This window comes from Abramis brama (genome assembly GCF_963993115.1).
Source record: "Abramis brama genome assembly, chromosome: 5".
In the NCBI taxonomy this organism is placed as follows: Eukaryota; Metazoa; Chordata; class Actinopteri; order Cypriniformes; family Leuciscidae; genus Abramis; species Abramis brama.
Genome location: NC_139967.1, coordinates 4,776,489 through 4,798,507, shown reverse-complemented (window position 1 = coordinate 4,798,507; position 22,019 = coordinate 4,776,489). Strand labels below are relative to the sequence as shown.

Here is a 22,019-nt window from a genome sequence, read left to right as displayed (position 1 = left end):
AACTGTCAGACACTCAGAAGAGTCATTCATCAAGGACGCCACGAACACGAGCTACATCCGTCGGAACCGCAACGGTGTTTGATTCAAACATACTCTACAATTTAACAGGCTTGAGCTATAAACAGTCCATGCTGTCTGTCACCAATGACTCTCTTCAGTAGGCCTTCTTCCATCATGACATGCTCACAGTTTTAAAAACCCATGGTTATTGTTTTTTTGTGTGTGTTTCAGAAGACACTCGTACCGAACGGGACAGGACATTGAGAACTGCGGCACGTGCAGAGACTGCGCCTGTATCATATACAGGTAAGACACCCCTGTTTTCTGTTTATGTTTCTGAGGATTTGCACAAATACACTCACATCAACATATGTCTAGGTGAAAGTTCACTATGGATTGGTTTTTAATTAGTTTTTAGTGAGTTTGTGGGAAGCCATTTGCTAGGGAAACGGTCACCTGTCCTTGCCAAAGAGTCTATCGACTGTTAAAGATGAGCCAAACTATTAGTTTTTCATTTCCTTGTGAATAATACATTAAATAAAACAATTTTTTTTGGTCTAAAAACCAAGTCTCAGCCTCTAACTCCAACGAGACTGATCACAGACTGATGCAAAAGATGCATAATTCGGCAAATTTGTTCTCAAAAACCCAAGCTGGTTCTTAACTGGCCATATACACTCTCTGGCCACTTTACCCCCTTTTGCCTTCAGAACTGCCTTAATTCATCATGGCACAGATTCAACAAGGTTCTGGAAACATTCCTCAGTGATTTTGGTCCATATTGTCATGATCGCATCACACAGTTACTGCAGATTTGTCGGATCTGAACATCCATGATGTGAATCTCCCGTTCCTCCACATCCCAAATCTGCTCTATTGAACTGAGATCTGGTGACTGTGTTACCATTTAAAACAACTGGTTTGGGATGAATAGAAAGTTCAAAATAACATAATTTATTTGAAATAAAAATCTTTTGACATTAAAAATCTCTTTACTTTTTACTTTTTATCCATTTAATGCTGAATATTTTTTTTAATTTCTTTGTGTTTTAAAATAAATTTGTATATTTATTCAACATTAAATTAAATGAACAAAATCTTACTGACCACAAACTTTTGAACGATAGTGTATATTATATTTATATTAGTAATTCTTTAGTAAATGTATTTATTTTGTTTGAAGGATGTTTAGATTCAAAGACAAATATACTGATTAAGAAAATGATTTTTTTTTCTAGTCTTTCATCATCAAAGGTTGTGCATGTAATCAAAGTCTATGGTAGTTTGGCACAATTTCATATTTCATTTTGTAGAAGCAATATAAATACTAAAAGCACCAGTTGAGAGCTATGCTTTACACAGTTCTGGCAGTCTACCTGTCTCAGTTCACTTGGAAACAATATCATGTTTACAAGTTCCCAGTCTGCTACTGTGAGGCCTTCCAAGAAAGAAAGCTCTGCATTTGGCAAAGTTTGTGAGGCTGATGCCATTTGAAAGATATTTAACAGTTTTTGTTTGAGACAGTAGCAAGCAAACAAACCAAGTGTGCTTGAGCGCGTCTTTATATTCGGCTGCTCTTTTATGGTTGCGTCTGATTTCAGATTTACCTGCACGTAAACGTCACGTACAATACAATTTACATATCAGCCAGACAGTCTGCTCCTGTCTTAAAGGGTAACTCTCGCCAAAATGCAACCTAGGGTCTTTTTGTTAATCTACCCGAGGCAAACTTTCGTTTAAAAGCATAATTAGAATGGAAACGCCACTTTTAAGTTTGACCGTATTTTCGTTTTAGGTTAAATGTCTTTTGAATGGGAGTGAATGGGGCACTTTTATGATAGCATCAAAAATTGCTATTTTTAAAACACTAAGAAGGCTCGACACAACATAAAACTGTGCTGGAAGTATCACCAGGGGCTCTACACATGAACTCCAGCATTGAGAACATTGTGTGTGTACACTGAGTTTACTTAAAAGAAAGATTTTGAACAACTCACTGTTTCCGTCCGCCGGCATTTCGTCAGTCAAAAATAGTCGATCTCCGTAACAGGGAGGAGAGTGAAGATGGAAAGCTCCTAAAGCTTAGTTCAATATAAATTCACGGATAATTTGTTGTTTTCTCTTTAGTGAAAATTAATATTGACCTTGTATTTGAAAAAGGATCCTCATATAATAAACAATACTAAAATTCAGAGTCAGTTTATTCATATTCGGAAATCGACTATTTTTGACTGTCAAAATGCCGGTGGACACAGAGACGGTGAGTTGTTCAAAATCTTTCTTTTTAGTAAACTCTGTGTACACAAACAATGTTCTCAATGCTGGAGTTCATGTGTAGAGCCCCTGGTGATACTTCCAGCACAGTTTCATGTTGTGTCGAGCCTTCTTAGTGTTTTAAAAATAGCGATTTTGATGTTATCATAGTCGTGCCCCAAGCACTCCCATTCAAAAGGCATTTAACCTAAAACGAAAATACAGTCAAACTTAAAAGTGGCGTTTCCATTCTAATTATGCTTTTACACAAAAGTTTGCCTCGGGTAGATTAACAAAAAGAGCCTAGGTTGCATTTTGGCGAGAGTTACCCTTTAAAGTGAATGGTTTTTGGCCAGGATATGCTGCAATGTGGATCAGACGTTCAAAATCTGAAAAATGAAAAAGAACATGACATCTATGATGTCACAACCGAACAGAATTCATCAGGACTAGCAGGCAGACCTGATCAGCTGGGTGCTTTCTGTCGTGGCGTATGAATCAGTGTTCAGAGCACTGAGGAAGATCCAGGTGGACATTCAGGATGTTTCTTCTCCCCATGAGCCCAAGGTATAATTGCCTGGGCTTATGTAATCTCCCCCACTGCACAAGGGTCTAACAAAATCAATAACAACGGCCCACGTCACCACACATTTTCATCTACTCCTGCCCAGAATGAAGGTGTGAATAACACTCCCAGAGGAGACCTGGAGAATCACAAACTCTCGCACGCACACATATATAAAGGCGTATGTGTGGTTTGTGTAAATAAAAAAGGGGGCGGAGTCTTACAAGAGCATTAAAGTCTCTTTTGCAAACCATTTATCTTTCTATGTGCTTTTTTTCTTGGTGGACTAGAACAAATGTAGGACTGATCTTGATTTTATCCTTTGGGAATTGATTTGATTGTAAAATATGGTCGTTATTTACCATAGTTGTAGAAGATGATCTAGCACAAAAATATCTGGATCATGTGTTCAGAAAATAAAGTGGATCTGCTTTCATGTTGACCTCAAAGATAAAAGCATGCAGTTACACTTTGCCAAGCTAATGTCTGGGCTTATTTAAGGAAACTGAATGGAGTTTTGTTTGATTGAAACATTGTCTCAGATGTTTCTCCTAAAATTCCTTGGGAGAAATATGAGTCAGGATAAATTTTGGGATACAGTATAAGAGTATAGAGCTATAAAATGAATATGAATAGTATAGCTCTGATTATTTGGTCATGGATGAATTTGATGAGAAATGTTTTCGTATTGAGAGTTTGATGGCAGACTTGGAATCTTGGCAAATCTGAGCACAGTTTAAGAAATCTCTTCTGATGTGTGAATTTACATCAGTGTTATTTATATTAAATCTTACACGCACAATACCACAAGGAAATGTCTTGATTTACTCTCCATTTAATCTGGTTAATTATTAAATGTGTAATTATAATAATTATAAATAAATAAATAAATATTTTTTAGGGTCACCATGATGTTAAATGCAAATAATAAAATGCATCTAATCATACAATAATGCATAGTTTGTCAACTATTAATATTATTTATTATTATTATTATTATTATAACTTTTATGTTAAAATATATAAAATTATAATATTATGTTTTTATAATTTAAATACATATACAGTGTTTGTTTTTACGGACATTTTAGTTTCTGTTTGTGTACATAAGCAGTTTTAGTTCACTGCAAATATTAGGGAGATCTTTTTTTTTTTTGTCCTGCAAGCAATGTCTGTTCATGTCCAGTTCATGCATCATCCTATAGACTGACAGCACCAGCTGCACATATGCTGGACTTCTGAGGATACCTGAACTGGAAACAGAAAGGAAATTGTTCAGTATGATGAGCGATTGCAGCCGAGCATTGTCTGTTAGCTCAAACGCACAGAAACAGATGAGCTGAGAGTGAGACAGAGAGGTAGAGAGCTGCCAGGTCCCTGCTGAGATCCAAGGAAGAAAGAGAGAGACAAAAAAGGGAACACGTCCGATTCTGAGTGCGACTCCATCTGTGGGGGAAATGAAAGAGCCAGGACTGAGAGACGCAGGTATGAAGGAGGAAAGCTGGAGATGGCAGGGCTAGTTTTAGAGAGATTACAGGCTGGATATTTTCTCCTTGTGTCTACCCAGAGCGTGATCTAAATATTAATGTTGTGTGTGAGTGTTGGGGTTTCCTGTCAGTGTGTAATGTCAGAACGGCTCACCACGACACGAGACTTGAGCACATGCGGCTGGATACGAGTGGGATTCAGGGGAGTAACCCTGTAAAGCCTGCATGTGAAATGATAAAAAAGAAAGAAATTTAAAAAATGGAATAAAAAGCTTAGCTCATATTTGAAGAGGGGGAAAAAAACAGCTCAGTTTTATTCAGAGGCCCACACTGAGCAAAAATATGCAATTTTATGACCAAAGCTTTTTAGTTTGTTATGTTCGGGGGCAAAACACATAATGTAATGAATACAGTGAGGATCGAGATGAACAAATAGACGTCCCTCCGAAGTCTGATGAATCATATTTGATACTCGCATTTTAACATATATCTTGAAATTAATTATCAAGTAAAACTAGCAAATGATGACAATTTGTGTTTTTTTGTTGTTGTTGTTTTTTTGGGCAAACCATTCCTTTAAGCTCTGAATGTTTTTAGTAAGGACCCAACTGTCTTTTATTAAATAGCAATGTCATGAATCCTTGCAAAGTTTTATATATTAAACCTTTTTTGGGGGGTTCTTAGTCATCTTATGGCATGATATTTAAAAACATGTGACTTTTGACCTCTGCGCATGTTTGAGGCTGCGGTCACAGTACAGTACTTTATACTATTATACTGAAAAATTAATTTCTTAAAACCTGACTGGTTTTAACTGGTGTAAATTGGTTTAGCTGGTCTTCCAGCACTGCCAAGCTCTTGTTACGCTGGCTGGCTGACCGGGCTGAAATGTGCCCTACATCCTGATAAAACACAACAATCCAGTCTTAACAATTTAGCCAAGTTGGGAGACCAGATAACCACCGTATGCTGTTTTTAAGCTGTTTTTCTCAGCAGGGAAAATTATTCCTATTACATGCTATATACCATCCATCGACTCTAGAAGCGTCCCTGTACCTGGTTATCCTCCACTGGCTTCAGTAAAGCTGATGGTGAGTGAGACTCAATAGAGAGTATTACAGAGCGAATGAGAGAAGTGGACAAGAGCAGAGCCGGTTTTGTGAGTGTGAGGGGAAAAAGAGGAGCTTCCTGTACCAGTGGGAAATTGAATCATAATAATGTCTTTTCATGTTGTATCCTCCAAGAATTGAAGAAGAAGATAAAGGAAGATGTTTAAGGCTTTACACATTGTGCTTTTTGGGTCTCCTGATGCTAGTCACGTTTTAGGTTTTTGGGAGGTCTGTGAAAAGGTTGCATACGGGTATGATGTCACCCAGGTAAGGGAACGTATTAGAAATGAATCGTGCACAGGTTTTCAGAGTGTCTCAGTTTGTTAGATTATTAGTCTGCTATAGTTTCAGTTTTACTGCAGTATTGTGAATCAGATTCTGAAGGCGTACGTGCATGCATGCTCTGTGAAATGCATTTCTAGTTCATTCACTTCTAGTAAATGGTGAAAAAAACTCTATTTTTACAGACATTTCTTAAACAGGACAAACATTTTTTAAATATTGGATCTGTGCATGAGACCTATATAGATCGGCTTATTAATAAATATATTGAGAATATTACTTTAATATTAATATTACTCTTAATATATTGAGAATATTTTTTCTTTTATTAGTATTAATAATATTACATATTATATAATATTAAATATATAATATTGAATAGTTTACTTGAACAATTACTTGTAAAACTTATTTAACCATATTTGGTATTTCACTTATATTTAGCCTAAATATATACATTTATATAAATGTTTTACATGATCGTATTTACATTATTAATTTGTATCAGCACTGTATAACATTTTTTAAATCAATATAACTATATATATATATAAAAAGTATAATAAATAGAAACTTTTTAATTAGGATTTTTAAATGGATTTCATTTAATGGCATGGTAGCTTTTGCCGTTGTATCAAAATTGCATTGAAACTAATATTGAATATTCTGAAATGTTACTGGTATTGCTATGACTGCTGAATTGTGGGAACCATGACGAACCCTAGTGTGAAAATCTCTCTTTTTCTTTCATTGTCAGAATGTCAGTGATTTCGTAAAGCTCCACACATGCCCACTTGAGATGCCTTCAACTCCTCCTCACAGACATGCGTACACTTCATTTATGGTGCTCTCGCAGCATATTAATAAACAGCTTCAAATGTATGACGGGCTGCTTCATTACTCCAATAAATGAAATTGTGGAGTGACACGGGGGTGGAGTGACAGACTCTTCCGTTTAGGAGTCAATATGAGCGCCCCGGGCCCCTGGAGTCCATATACAGCAGCCTAATCAGATTTCAGAGGGGACGGAGCGGAGAACAGGACCTGCTCCTGCCTCTCATTGTCCAAAGCCTCAGGGACAGAGATTTGTATTAGGTAGCGGGTGCTGGGGGAGAGTGTGACAGACTGCCTCATTTCAGCAGAGCTTCGCTCGTGGCCAGACACGACATTCTTCTTCACCCTCATCCGCAGCGCTTCACATGCTGAATCGGAAATGTGTCATTTATCTAGAGTAGCTCCCGAAAGCGTATAGTCACTTAAACGGACACTGAATGATACTGTTTACGGATTGACTTGTGGCTGGTAAATTCGAAATGCATTCAGAAATATTCTCGCAGGTATATCAACATCTTCTGAAGGCCTTTAAAGTCAACATCTCTTCTCGTCTCGTCTCTTTTCTGATGATGTGTTTACTGGCGTGAGGGCGGTGCAACCTGTCACTCACATGAGATCCACCAATAGCAAACCACATCCACCCAATCAATTCCTGATGGACAAAATCAAGCCTGCCCTACTCTTGTATGAGAAGCCGTTTCACTCAGATATACATCACAATAGGAAAGAAAAGACTAAATAAATAAACATCTTTTACAAGCATATAACAGTTTGGACACTTTACTGTATTTCAACACAAAAATGTTCTTTTTTTTACTAACCACCTGTAATCCCAATGTGCTGGAATTGCACTGTGAGTATTTAAATGAAGTCATTGTCATTATTTTCTTGGCAAACACACTTCCTTTCTATGTAAATGAATATTTTATTAAATACTATTGTAGAATGCACAAAATTCCCTAAAGCCAGCTTTTTGATTAGTTGCACTAATTATCATTTGCAAAAAAAACAGGTATTTTTGTTACTGTGCATTTTCTAGTGATTATAATTCATCAAATGATGATGAAGAACATTTTAATTGTGCATATATGCAGACATGCACATGGAGCATTACAAATACTAATGTTTAAAAGTTTGGTTTCAGTAAGATTTTTATTTGTTTGAAAGAAATGAATAGTTTCATTCAGTAAGGATTTATTAAAGGGATAGTTCACCCAAAAAAGAAAATTATCCTGTAATTTCCTAACCTTCAAAGTCATCCTAGGTGTATATGACTTTCTCCTTTCAGCCAAACACAATAGGAGCTATATAAAAAAATGTCCTGGCTCTTCCAAGCTTTATAATGGCAGTAAATAGAGGATGAGAATTTAGTTAATAAAGGCCTTCTGAAGTGAAGCGATGCATTTGTGTAAGAAAAATATCCATATTTAAAACTGTATCAACTAAAATAACTAGCTTCCGGCAGACTGCCTACGCAAGTCGACTTACGTAACCTGTGTTTTGTTTTGCTCGATCCTCTGCGCTTCCACGTTCGTCAGTACGCCATGCGTCAGGTCAAGGGTTACTCTTTCGCCGTAAATTGATGCGTACGGCAGTTCGTCGGTGGTTAGTTATCTTACTGAAGGATCATGTGACACTGAAAACTGGAGTAATGATGCTGAAAATACAGCTTTGATCACAGGAATGAATTACAATTTAAATATATTGCAATAGAGAACCGCTATTTTAAATAGTAATAACAACTGTATTTTTTACTGTATTTTTGATCAAACATTTTACATTTTTGATCAGCTTGGTGAGAATAGGAGACTTCTTTCAAAACCATAAAACAAATCTCATCAACTCCAGACTTTTGAACCATAGCGTGTTACGTATGTACAGGACCACGCGTTTATAATGTGTTGGTCGAGAATCAGCATTTACGTACTTGTGTGAGTATGTTTCTGCCCTATGGTCAATTTACAAAATTCTTGTAATGATGAAAAAGTATATCATTCCCCGTCTTTCTCTCTAAGCATTGCTCCATGTATGACTCAGTGGTCCGCATTTGATGTCTGTTGCCTCGGGGCAAAGATTCGCTCATGCCACGTCTGAGAGGAAGAGGAAGCCGTGGTGGGGAATCGTAAATGTCTGCTCTGCTCTCAGCTCTTTTAGTTATTCGCTCTCCTGACGGCACTCCTGCTGTGAAATATTAATCTGCATCAAATATTCAATACCTAGTAAAAGTTTTAAACAAGTGATAATGAAGGTGAAGGGTAAAAAAATGCCTCGTGAGGGGAACTGGATGGCCGTGTACGGTGGTGAGCTGGAGTGTGTATTACACGTAAAAGGGGAAACGAAGGCAAAAGCCAAAGAGAAAGATAGACCATAGTGAATCAGAGACTATCTGTTAAAAAACCTAGTGATCTGCATGGTTTACCATCTAAGGCAGCATTTTAAAGTTTAGATGAAATGGATGTTGTGATAGTCTTTTCTTCACTATTGTGATGTATATCCATGTGAAACGGATTCTCGAACAAGAACAAATGTAGAACTGGACTCGATTTTGTCCATCAGGAATTGATTGGATGGTTGTTGTTTGCTATTGGTGGATCTCATGTGAGTGACAGGTTGCTCCGCCCTGGTGGCAGTGAACATGTTATCATGTCTATCTATCTATCTATCCATCCATCCATCCATCCATCCATCCATCCATCCATCCGTTTGTCTGTTATGCCTGTAAGCCTCAGAAATCTTAAAACATTTTAATCATTTACATTTTTTTTTTTCAAAATTCGAATGTTGGTTTTGCCATGCAAACATTCAAGGATTGTGTCGACAAACTTTGCTTTTCTAGTTCAGAATGGACGGACATGTGAATTTCTTTCATTTAATTTCTTCCTTACATTGAAACTGAATTGCAGTTCTGCATCATGTTTGCTACCTCAATTCAAATTCAGGACTTGAAATGGAATTTAAAAAGCATTCTCAATTCAGTTCAGCACAATCCTGCTGCATAGGTCACAACACTGTTCTCACTCGACACTGACTCAACTGACTCCAATAGAGTTTGATGTTAAAATGTTGCTAAGTAAATTATGTGATATTCAAATACTATTTTTATCAAGACTATTCGATATTGAGTGAAAATTAGGTATATTTATAACTGACATTTCTCTCTAAACAATCTTGTTGCAATGCATTCTGGGATTGCATTCAACATCAAAAGATACATGTAATGCTGCCTTTGAATCCATCCAAATTAAGTTATCTAATAAGGCAGCAAAACTTTTGGAACAGACTTTGTTTCCATTATGCTTCAAAATGTGATGAAGTTAGACGGCTCACTTGGTTTTGTAGCAGAGCTGATATTTAATTTGATGTGAATGAAAACAAGGCGGTGAAACGTAAATTTGAGTGTATTACAGTAAAAACAAAATATTGTAAATATGTTGTTTTCCATACATTTCCACTGGATGAAAGAAAAAGGCATAAAGCCTGGGTTGACCTAAATCAGTATGACATATTGAACAAACTGTAATTCATTCTGTAACAGCCTTGCTTTAGTTTGTGTCTATTTAAATATGACGTCTACCCTTGACTGTATGTCTGGTAGCAACACTTCATTTTGTCTTCTGTTTGACGTAGCAAGAGTATTTTAGCAGGGCGGACAGCAGGAGGGAGTTGGAGTGTGTGTGATCGAGAAAGAGAGAATATTTGAGTACTCTATGAAAGGTGAGTCTGAGGAATATAAGAGCACTAGAGAAACATTCAAACTCTAATCCCAGAAGCCTCTCACTTCTCCATAAGCGAACAATTAAAATTCCCCCTAAGAGAGAGAAACTCTGCAGCAGGATTTGTGGCATTGTGCCACAGTCTGAATGAAAGTGAGTTCTGGAGCACTGCATCTAACCTTCATCTGCAGATCCGTGTCGAATGTTAGTTCAGTGGCCAAAACAACACTTGTGTCACACTTAAAAAGGTCTAAATGTCCTTGCATTCATTGCGTGTGGCATCTGCAAACAAGATGCTGCTAGATCTTTTCTCGAAACTAAACAAGTTGATTATTTTCTGAGCCATTTTTGCAGTGACACTTATGCAGCTGATGTTTTGGTGTTTGTTTGTTTTTTGTGGATGCATGAAGTCAGTTCTTCTCAGGTTCATGCAAGTCCCATTTCAAATAAAATAAAACTAATATTTGGTAATCTTTTTTTTCTCTTAAATTATTTTTGACCATTGCAAGCATAGCATAAAATGCTGAATTAAATTGTTAAAATATCTTTACTTGTAGCACTATATATATATATAGTAAACCCCTCACATTTCATTTTAGTAAATCTTCTCAAGGGACAATACTATAGAAATGAAACTTGGATATATTTTTGAGTACTCAGTGTGCTGCTTGTATAGCAGTATATATTTACTGTCCTCTGAAAATAACTCAACATACAGCCATTATTGTCAATGTCATTACTGTTTTATTTAAGTGCTTTGCTTTAGATTCCTTAGGAAAAGGTTGAGTTCATATTGAGATTTCTGGGGTCATTACAATAAAAAAATCAGTCATTTTAGACAACCCATATGAATTTAACGGTTGGGCCCAAAACTTTCTGAAGAGACTTGATTGCTTTATATGATGAACAGATTGAATTTAGGCCTTTATTCACATATAAACATTCATCAACTCACACATCAGCTGGTAAACGGAAGCTCAAGCATGTTCGCTTGATGTGAGAACCAATGAGGTTCATTCTCGTGTTACACAGCACGTTTGAGCTTCTGTAAGAACCAATGAGGTTCATTCTTGTGTTTCGCAGCACGTTTGAGCTTCTGTAAGAACCAATGAGATTCATTCTCGTGTTACGCAGCACGTTTGAGCTTCTGTAAGAACCAATGAGGTTCATTCTTGTGTTTCGCAGCACGTTTGAGCTTCTGTAAGAACCAATGAGATTCATTCTCGTGTTACGCAGCACGTTTGAGCTTCTGTAAGAACCAATGAGGTTCATTCTTGTGTTTCGCAGCACGTTTGAGCTTCTGTAAGAACCAATGAGATTCATTCTCGTGTTACGCAGCACGTTTGAGCTTCTGTAAGAACCAATGAGGTTCATTCTCGTGTTACACAGCACGTTTGAGCTTCTGTAAGAACCAATGAGGTTCATTCTTGTGTTTCGCAGCACGTTTGAGCTTCTGTAAGAACCAATGAGATTCATTCTCGTGTTTCGCAGCACGTTTGAGCTTCTGTAAGAACCAATGAGATTCATTCTCGTGTTACACAGCACGTTTGAGCTTCTGTAAGAACCAATGAGGTTCATTCTTGTGTTTCGCAGCACGTTTGAGCTTCTGTAAGAACCAATGAGATTCATTCTCGTGTTACGCAGCACGTTTGAGCTTCTGTAAGAACCAATGAGGTTCATTCTTGTGTTTCGCAGCACGTTTGAGCTTCTGTAAGAACCAATGAGATTCATTCTCGTGTTACGCAGCACGTTTGAGCTTCTGTAAGAACCAATGAGGTTCATTCTTGTGTTTCGCAGCACGTTTGAGCTTCTGTAAGAACCAATGAGATTCATTCTCGTGTTACGCAGCACGTTTGAGCTTCTGTAAGAACCAATGAGGTTCATTCTCGTGTTACGCAGCACGTTTGAGCTTCTGCTTATGTTCGCTGATCATTGTTTAAATGTGAATAAAAGCCTAAATTAAATCTGTTCATCATATAAAGCAATCAAGTTTCTTTAGAAAATTTGTACTAAACCGCTCAATTAGTTTCACAATTCATTTTAAGATCTCTTCATGAACTTTTTGAAGCGTCAAATTGCTAGTTGCGTAGCAAAAAGCAAAAACATCTTTATTTGTGCTCCGAAGATGAACGAAAGTGGTAAGTAATTAATGACAGAATTATCATTTTGGGGTGAATGTCATGTTGTTTCAGTTTCATTTTCAAGGACTTTTAGTTTGTCTTCATTGTTTTCTGCTTCCTTTTTCCTTTTTTTTTTTTTTTTGGGTTACTATGTATGTTTTCTTTAGTTGTCATGGTAATTCATTGGTTCATTGATTATCTCACACCTGTTTTGTCTTCAGTATATTAGAATGATTTCTGAAGGATCATGTGAAACTGAAGACTGGAGTAATGATGCTGAAAATTCAGCTTTGATCACAGGAATAAATTATATTTTATAATCTAATAGAAAACTTGTAATAATATTTCATAATTTTTAAACAATAGTGTATATATCGACTTATTTCTTCTACAGTTTTTTGGAAAAAATAAAAAGACACAGATGAGTGAATAGCTGACATACAGTAAGTATAGAGTTATGAAATGAATGTGGATAGCGGCTCCGATTCTTTTGATTTTTTTTTAAACTTAAGAATTTTTGGGTTTCTAAATTTTTATTGGAACCTTGGCGAATCTGAGCACAATTTTATAAAAATTCAAGATCTCATCTTAAACTCATGAGACACGTGAGATTATGGGGTCTACATGCGGGAGTCTCAAGTAAAAAAGTTTTTATTTCCTCTCCTTTTAATCTTAACAGAGAGATGTTATTAAGTTTGACTAATAGACAACCCATTTTAACGTGTGTGTGTGTGTGTGTGTGTGTTCTAACAGAGTTCACAATTACTGCCTCCAGCCTTATATTTGATTAGCTATTGAATCACTGGGTTCCGAACTGACTGAGGCCAAATGCAACAAACAACGCGCCTTCAGGGTCCAATCAATCAATTGATAAAAGGCGTCGGGCCAAATCTGAAATCAGTTTAAATGTACCGAGTGCTCGACACACTGCAGTCTGGATCAGAGCGCTGCTACAGAGCTCTTTTGTTAACATTACTTTAAATAACTTCCCACCTACAGAGTGGAAGATCTCTGCATTTTAGCAAAATAAAATCCTAGGTTTGGGGGGAAAAGCACAAGTATGGTATTTATAAATTTGTACAGCCAGACCAGAAGCTGAATCAGACATGCAGTTTGATCAAAATACGAAACAGTTTTGTCATCAGTATAGTACTATATTGTACTGAAATATAGTACTGCAATGGTCTGTGGTGATTTTATTCTGAGGCTGGTTATTTAATAGGACTGTCAGTCGATTGAAATGTTATTTACTGATTAATTCATTACACTAATTGCAATTAATCACATACTGTATAAGGCTCCAAATTAAGATGAGGACATTGTGGCAGGTAGGTAAATAAAGAAGTCAATATATAGACCATTTTATTTCTATTGTATAATTGAACATAAGCTGATCATTGGTCCACAACAATTATTTTTGCGTGTTTGTTAGATATTCTTGTTTGAATTCATTCATCTAAATAATTTTCAGAGAATTGGACTTCTGTGAATAGTTTTGGTATGAAAATGTTGATGCCAAAAATGGATTAACCTCTTGATGGAAATAACATCACAACATTTATTTCCATCAAGAGGAGCATAAATATTTGCTCAAGATCTTGTATTGACAATGCAAGAGTCCAGCGCTCTGTAAAGTCTCCTCCAGCACATCCCAAAGACTTTCAGTGAATTTAAGATCTGGACTCAGAGGAGCCGATTCATGAGTGAAAATGATTCTTCATGCTTCTCCCAACCATTCTTTCACAATTTGAGCCGGATGAATCTTGACATTGTCATCCTGACCTGGAATATGGCCATGATGTGTCTTCCTACATGGTTAAGAAATGAAAAGCTACACACTCCATCAATTAGTGTTAGAAGAACTGTTGCCAAACATATAACATGCTAGAAACATCATAATCACAGCAATAATTATCCAATCATATCATATCTTAAGCATTTGCCTATTTAAATCTAAACAGCGATTTTTTTTTAATATTTTTTTTTTATTATTTTTTTTTGGCCGGGCATTGTATATTTGGCATTACCCTCTCCTATGTTTCGTAGCCTCTAAACTTTCTATGAAATGTCAATATTTTGCTACTGGTGTGATGTTAAATGTCATTGAACTTAAAATGTCACTGATCTTGTCTTTTGAACTGCAAGTGAATTCATCCTCCTGCATGCTTTCCTTCAGGTCTTGTATTATTTGCAGTGCCGGTACGAACTTCTACTGTATATATTAATCTTTAGTGTATCTTTCTTAGTTACGCTTTTGTTTGTTAGCGGAGATGACGGTTAGCTGAACTCCAATGTGATTTTAGGAAAGCACTGCGATCAATCAACACATGTATGATCATTTACTCAAAGTGCAACATTTGCATGCTATTTTTTTCTGCAGTGAAATGAACTTCAGTGCATTTCACACTGATAACAGTAATTCAGAAAAACAAAATATAAATTGTTTTTCAAAGCTTAATGCAAAAACATAAGTGCTGCATGGGGTGTATAAAATCTCGGTGCTCTTTGGTTGTGGGATAATATATCTCTGAAGACAAGAATTCCAAGGCACTCAAATGTTAGTGAAAAAAGTTAAAAAGCCTTTATTTCATTCCTGGCTTATTTTAAAAAATTGGTGAGAAGTACACCTACGCGTTGCGGCTACATGCCTTCATCAGCCTTCTACATGCATTCATAAATTGTTTTTTACAGCAACAGTAAATTATATACATACACTACCGACCAAAGTTTGGGGTCGATTTAAAAAAAATATTTTTAAAGAAGTCTCTTTTGCTCATCAAGACTGCATTTATTTGATCAAAAACACTGTAAAAACAGTATTGTGAAATATTATTACAATGTAAAATAGCTGTTTTCTAATGGAATATATGTTAAAATGTAATTTATTCCAGTGATCAAAGCTGAATTTTTAGCATCATCCAGTGTCATATGCTGATTTGTTGCTCAAGAAACATTTATGATTATGTTGAAAACAGTTGTGTTGCTTCATATTTTTGTGGAAACTGTAATGTTTTTTTCTGGATTGATGGATAGAAAGTTCACTTAATTAATTTGAATGCATCCTTGCTGAATAAAGTATTAATTTCTTTATAATAAGTTACTGACCCCAAATGTTTTAATTGTATATATGCTAATTTAATTTTAAATAGTTTAATGTAAAATATGCAAGAACTCACCACACCTTTAAAACTGTCCAAACGAGATGCTTAGACCAAAAATTAAATAGGAAGCTAAATAGTTTAATTAAAAATAAAGAAATTATATATAAATATATCTGTGCATATTTTTAATTAATTCTTTTTTTAAATGAATAAAAACATTTTTAATTCAAATTTAATAAACATTTATTTTTAAAACCGAAATGATCCATCTTCAAGGCTGTCAGTAGTGAAGCTGACACGCGGGTGAGGGAGCACTACTGTTGATTGGCTAAACGCACACGTACTCGAAATAATCCGATAATCTCAAAATCACCAAATTACAGCCGTATGATGCAAACCAACAAACACAACGGTTGTGCATTCCCTCTGCACACGTCTACATTAGCTCTCTCAAAGTGCCATTCCATCATCCTCGGCTTTAGAAAGACAAATCGTGCGAGCCATGCGGAGCTATCGTCTGCCTGCGGGACATGGGGAATTAGCTGAGAGCTGCCACTGCAATTACGAGCCGCGTTGAAGCAAAGATTGATCAGGCGTCATTTCCATCCTCCATACGGACTGCCAGCTTCATCAGGCCATCACGCAAACATCCATCTCCCACCACTTCATACGCTTATACGCTCTATTATTAGAGTAAATGTTTATGTAACGAAACCCCTTTGATGTTTGCAAGGAGCTTTTGGACTCAAGACACCTTTTTCTGACAGACGTCGCTTGGATCTCTGGCTTTGCTTATGGACCCACAAAAGGGAAGGTGCATTGAAACGAGAGCGCTGCAACCATGTCGATATCGTTTTTTCTTTGCAACTTTTCGGGTGTCTGAGAGGCGAGAGGCCGATAAAGAGAGGGAAAAGCTTCAAAAAAGACTGGCAAAGCTTTTTCCGCGCTCTGAAGCAGAGAGAATCACTAATCATTCCTACAAAGCTTTGAGTCAGCAAGCTCATTCTCTCTCTCAATATCTCTTTTGAGCCCGCGCCAACGGTGTAGGTGCTGATATCGCTCGCGCGCATCACTACTGAACCCATAATGGCCTTTGAGTGGATGTGCTGTCAGTGATGAAACTTTAATGTACATCTTGATGGGCTTTCCAAAGTTGAGTTATAGTAACAGATTCATTGGCAACTTTTGAACAGATTGGTGTGGTTATATCACAGTATCGGTAAATCTAGGCAAGGCAAGTTTATTTATATAGCACATTTCATACACTATGGCAATTCAAAGTGCTTTACATAAAGGAATAAAAATAATCACAAAATAAAAGCAAGGAAAATTAAAACAGTTATTCAAAGTGCTTTACATAGAAAGGAATTAAAATAATCATACTATGGCAATTCAAAGTGCTTTGCATAGAAAATAAACACAAAATCAAAGCAAGGGTAATTAAAACAGTTATAAAAGGAATTAAAAGAGATAAATGATACAGTTATAAAATGAATTAAAGTAAAATTAACTAAATAGTAAAAAGATGATACATGGAATAAACTTCTCATTTGGCAAAACACCGGTGTATCTTACTTTGCATATAGTTTTACTCTGACACTGTGTCTGTGGTGTTTATTCGGCACGCCTAAGAATTCCATTGGACGTCTCCGATGGACCCGATTTTTCCCTATAATCGGACAGGAGGAGCTCTAGGACTGACCTTGGGTTCACTGCCCCATCAGTCCGCACCCCAAAAAACCCATTTGTTCGGAAGCTCTAGGAATGGAGTGGATCCAGTCCGCACCCCACAGAACCTCCAGTTTAACTGACACATCAAACTCACTACTCCACCACAGACCCAGGTCATCAGCATGGTTTCATCTCTCAGTTTCCCCAATTGTGACCCTGGACCACACAACCAGTCACATGGGTCAATTTTTTGAAATTGAGATGTATGCATCACATGAAAGCTGAATAAATAAGCTTTCCATTGATTATGGATAGGACAATATTTGGCCGAGATACAACTATTTGTAAATCTGGAATCTGAGGGTGCAAAAAATCGAAACATTGAGAAAATCTCCTTTAAAGTTGTTCATTTGTCAAAGGAGGGAGAGCATTTTCACATTTGGCTCCAAAACTCTGGAATAGTCTTCCTGATACTGTTCGTTGCTCGGACTCACTCTCCCAGTTTAAAACTAGATTAAAGACGCATCTTTTCAGCCAGGCATTCATATAATATTGTTAATCTCACAGTTTCAAACTACAATCCGGCCTCTAGTTCATAAATGCCAGAGGAGAACTGGCCCCCGACTGAGCCTGGGTTCTCCCAAGGTTTTTTTTTTTTTTTTTTTTTTTTTCTCCATTAGGTCACCTGATGGAGTTTTAGGACACCATTAGGCCGCTTGATGGAGTTTTTTCGGTTCCTTGCCACTGTTGCCTTTGGCTTGCTCAGTTGGGGATATTTTGGGGATATTTAATTTTATTCTATCAATCAATAAATTCCACTAGAAACAAACTTTGTTGTATTATTTTATTTTAATACTGTGAAGCTGCTTTGATACAATCTGTATTGTGAAAAGCGCTATACAAATATACTTGATTTGATTTGATTTGATTCATTTATGTTCGCGATTGTGCTGCATTCACTCACAAAAACAAATATTTTATATATTTACGGTAGGAAATTTACAAAATATCTTCATGGAACATGATCTTTACTTAATATCCTAATGATTTTTGGCATAAAAGAAAAATCAATCATTTTGACCCATACAATGTATTGTTGGCTATTGCCTCAAATATACCCGTGCGACTCGTGACTGGTTTTGTGATCCAGGGCCACAATTAAGTAATTTATGTTTGTCTCTTACCCAATTCTCAGTGCCATTTGAGTTTAGAATCAAAAGGAGGATGCAGAAATAAAATACAGTGTAATCAGTCGGACGCACAGTGGCACAGTGCTCGTTCAGTAAATGCACAGCTAAACAGAAGTGATTTGAGTCTGGATTTGAATGTGACTATTGTAGGAGCAATTAGAGTGAACCCTTGGTATTTCTAGCTGATGTGATCCTAGTGATCTGAGTGATCTGTTGGGTTTATATTCAGTGAGCATATCTGCAATGTATTGAGGTCCTAGGCCATTGAGTGATTTATATACCAGTAATAATACTTTAAAATCAATCCTAAATGTAACAGATGTTACATTCAGTCTTAATCATCTATCATGATTAGGACTGGGAAAGATAATGCCGTTAATGGAAGAACATCTAAAATATTATTTTAGTTTTAATAAGCATGTGGCAATGGCTGTTTATTTGGATAAATATATTTAAAGTTTTTCTGTGTGTTTGATGGATGGAAAGCTAAAGATAAGAAAGAGTTCCATAACAAATAACAAACAGCTCAAAACAAATTGTGCAAAAAAGTGCAGACTTTTTCTAATTGGACGAGTTACATTTGAAGTCAGTGTAAACTAGCCAATAATGTATATGCAGTTTTTTTTATTGGATTGTAAAAAATAAAAAAAATAAAAAATGCTATAGAATCAAAATTAGAACATGAACTTTGGCTGTACATCAGTTTTGTTTCATAATAGCACAAAGACGAAGAAGAATTCAGAGTCTTCCACACAGGGGAAGCAAAGCAGAAAAGGCAAAATACAACCACTTACATTAACAAGACAGGACAAAGAACTGAGACAAACAGCGAGTACAAGAACAAACGAGGAGCTAATGAGCTAATTAATGAACAACAGGTGTATTGAATGAAACTGACACAGACTAGAAACAGATCAAGACAGGAACAAACAATGAAACAAGGCATAGTACTGACAGTTATAAGTCATGAACCAAACCAATCAGCTACAATGTGAATCACAACACTACAAACTTCGAATTGAAGCAAGAAAAGTTTTTGAAAATCTGACAAAAAGACAAAGGTACAAGACTGTGTACTTAACAGTTTTAGTGAGAGCATAATTGATTTAAAAAGGATGGAGAATTATAAAACTACTCATTTAGAAATGCTGATTATATGTATAAAAGCAATATATTTTAAGTTTATTGCAAAATATGCGGCAGCATTTGTAGTTCCTGCCTCAAGTGGAGGAGTTTAAGTATCTTGGGGTTTTGTTCACGAGTGAGGGAAGGATGGAACGGGAGATTGACAGACGGATCGGTGCAGCTTCTGCAGTAATGCGGTCGATGTACCGGTCTGTCGTGGTGAAGAAAGTAAATTGAACTCGATTTACTGTTCAATCTACGTTCCTACTCTCACCTATGGTCATGAGCTGTGGGTCATGACCGAAAGGACAAGATCCCGGACACAGGCGGCCGAGCTTTCTCCGCAGGGTGGCTGGGCGATCCCTTAGAGATAGGGTGAGAAGCTCGGTCACTCGGGAGGAGCTCAGAGTAGAGCCGCTGCTCCTCCACATCGAGAGGGGTCAGCTGAGGTGGCTCGGGCATCTGTTCTGGATGCCTCCTGGACGCCTTCCCGGGAAGGTGTTCCGGGCGCATCCCACTGGGAGGAGACCCCGGGGAGGACCTAGGACACGCTGGAGAGACTATGTCTCCCGGCTGGCCTGGGAACGCCTCGGTGTCCCCCCGGAAGAGCTGTAGGAAGTGTCTAGGGAGAGGGAAGTCTGGGCATCTCTGCTTAGACTGCTGCCCCCGCGACCCGGCCCCGGATAAGCGGAAGAAGATGGATGGATGGATGGATGGATGGATGCAAAATATGCATAAATACTTCAGAGCGTAGGGAGATCGACTTAATTACGTCATTCGCAGTGCTTCATGGGAGTGGGCGGGGCTAAAGAGTCATTTTGTCTTTTTGCTTTTTTCGACTCTGATTGGTGTAATTTTCTGTACAGCATCATGGGTAATGTAGTTTTCCCCCAGGAATTCCACTGTTAAACACAACTATTTTTAAAATAAGCTGAAATATTAGTGCTGACGGCTGACGGCCTAGCTCACAGTAGGTCTGTCTTTAAAGGTTTATAAGTTTTCGTTCAATATCAATTTCCTTATGGAGATTATGAATGGAGTTTTTACTTCCAGAACATGACTGTTGAACTCATGGTTCGGTTCGATACGATACACTGGTGTCACGGTTTGGTATGTTTTTGAAACAGCAAAAAGAAAGAAATGGCAGAGAATTTTTTTTTTAACTAACATCATAAAGTATGATAATTTTTTACTTTGAGCAATGATGGAGCTATACTTGACTCTTGTTACATTATGAGCGCGCTTGCCACGCACCTACATTTGGTCGGCAGGAAAAATAGTCCAACGAACCGTACGGTTTGTAATGCGTACCGAAACGAAAGCCTCGTACCGAACGGTTCAATACGAATACGTGTATTGTTACACCCCTAATAGTTATCATCCTCGCTGTGAATGGGCCTTGTAACGGTTCTGTTCTGTAATAATGTGGCATTGCTTGGCAACTGTAAACAAATCCCATGGCACGCTGTGCGTAACAAACACAGGGAAAAACAAGGCCAAGAGCCTGGATGGTACAGTAAGCATACTTTATCTTTTAAACGTGCATGATTTATTTTTTTTAACTTGTGTTTGAGGAGAACACCCTTTCAGAATAAGGCAGAATAAACTGCGTATCTTCACTGTTTCGCATTATTCCACCCCCAGGACTCCCAGAGTAATGGCTTCATATATGCCATGGGGTGAAATATCCCTCAGCTTGCAACCCAATAAAATGTGAAAGTAAATTACATAACATTTCACAACCTCTTTCCTGTAGGCATTCTGCAGCATTCCATACGGAAGGAGCTTTAATTCATTCAGTGGTCTTTGCATCTGAGCTTAAGTTTTATTGGCTGTGATTCCTCACCGGAGAGACCATAAGCATCTGCTCCCGACGCACATCTGAGCCGCTATGCCTTTTCATTCTGTGGCCGTGGTCTCCTCTCAGGTTTCAGGTGGTTTTCAGCAGAGTAGGAGTGGAATGAAATGCCATAAAGGAGAACATAAGTGAAGAGGAGTCCGACTGGGTGCGTGGATGCGGACGAGCGAGAGAAACAGTAGTCAATCCCTTAAGAGATCGATCGCTTCTGCCAGGGCCAAAAGAGAAAAAAAAAGGACACTTATAGACAATTAGTTTGAGGTGAAGTAAACACACTCAGATTGATGGCTCAATTCAAGGAATGGGAGAGAGAGGGAGAGAAATAAACAGAGATTGCTCAATCTTTCTGAACTAAATCACCCACTTCTGCAGATTACAGGAATCAATGTCACAAACAGAACCAGTTGACAACTTAGAAGCATCTTCTCCATAAAGTCATCACATATTATAAATATTTGGTTTGTTTTCATCATTTTGTATGGCAGCAAAATAAATAAGCTTAATTTATTTATAATTAATAAACTATAATTAATAAACTTTATGTTAATTATCCACTAATTTGGGGATTCAATGGGTAAATATATTTCTATAATACATAATTACTATATATAGTAATTTTATTTTTACACTGAAAAAAATTCTGTTGGTTTAACTTAAAAAAGAAAGTTACATGGTTGCCTTAAAATGTTGAGTTCATTGAAATAAAAAATT

The 22,019-nt window shown here is 37.1% G+C and overlaps 1 protein-coding gene across 2 annotated transcripts in view; it reads left to right on the top strand.

The window, feature by feature from the left end:
• LOC311083240 (uncharacterized protein) overlaps window positions 1-22,019 on the top strand; it is a 105,606-nt gene that overhangs the window by 49,877 nt on the left and 33,710 nt on the right. The window contains exon 3 of one of the 2 annotated variants that reach the window (XM_084114637.1): window positions 235-306. In XM_084114637.1, coding sequence (XP_083970763.1) covers window positions 235-306 — 72 coding nt within the window. Of the gene's footprint in view, window positions 1-231; window positions 307-22,019 lie in introns of both variants that reach the window. The other variant, XM_084114636.1, reaches the window with a different exon arrangement.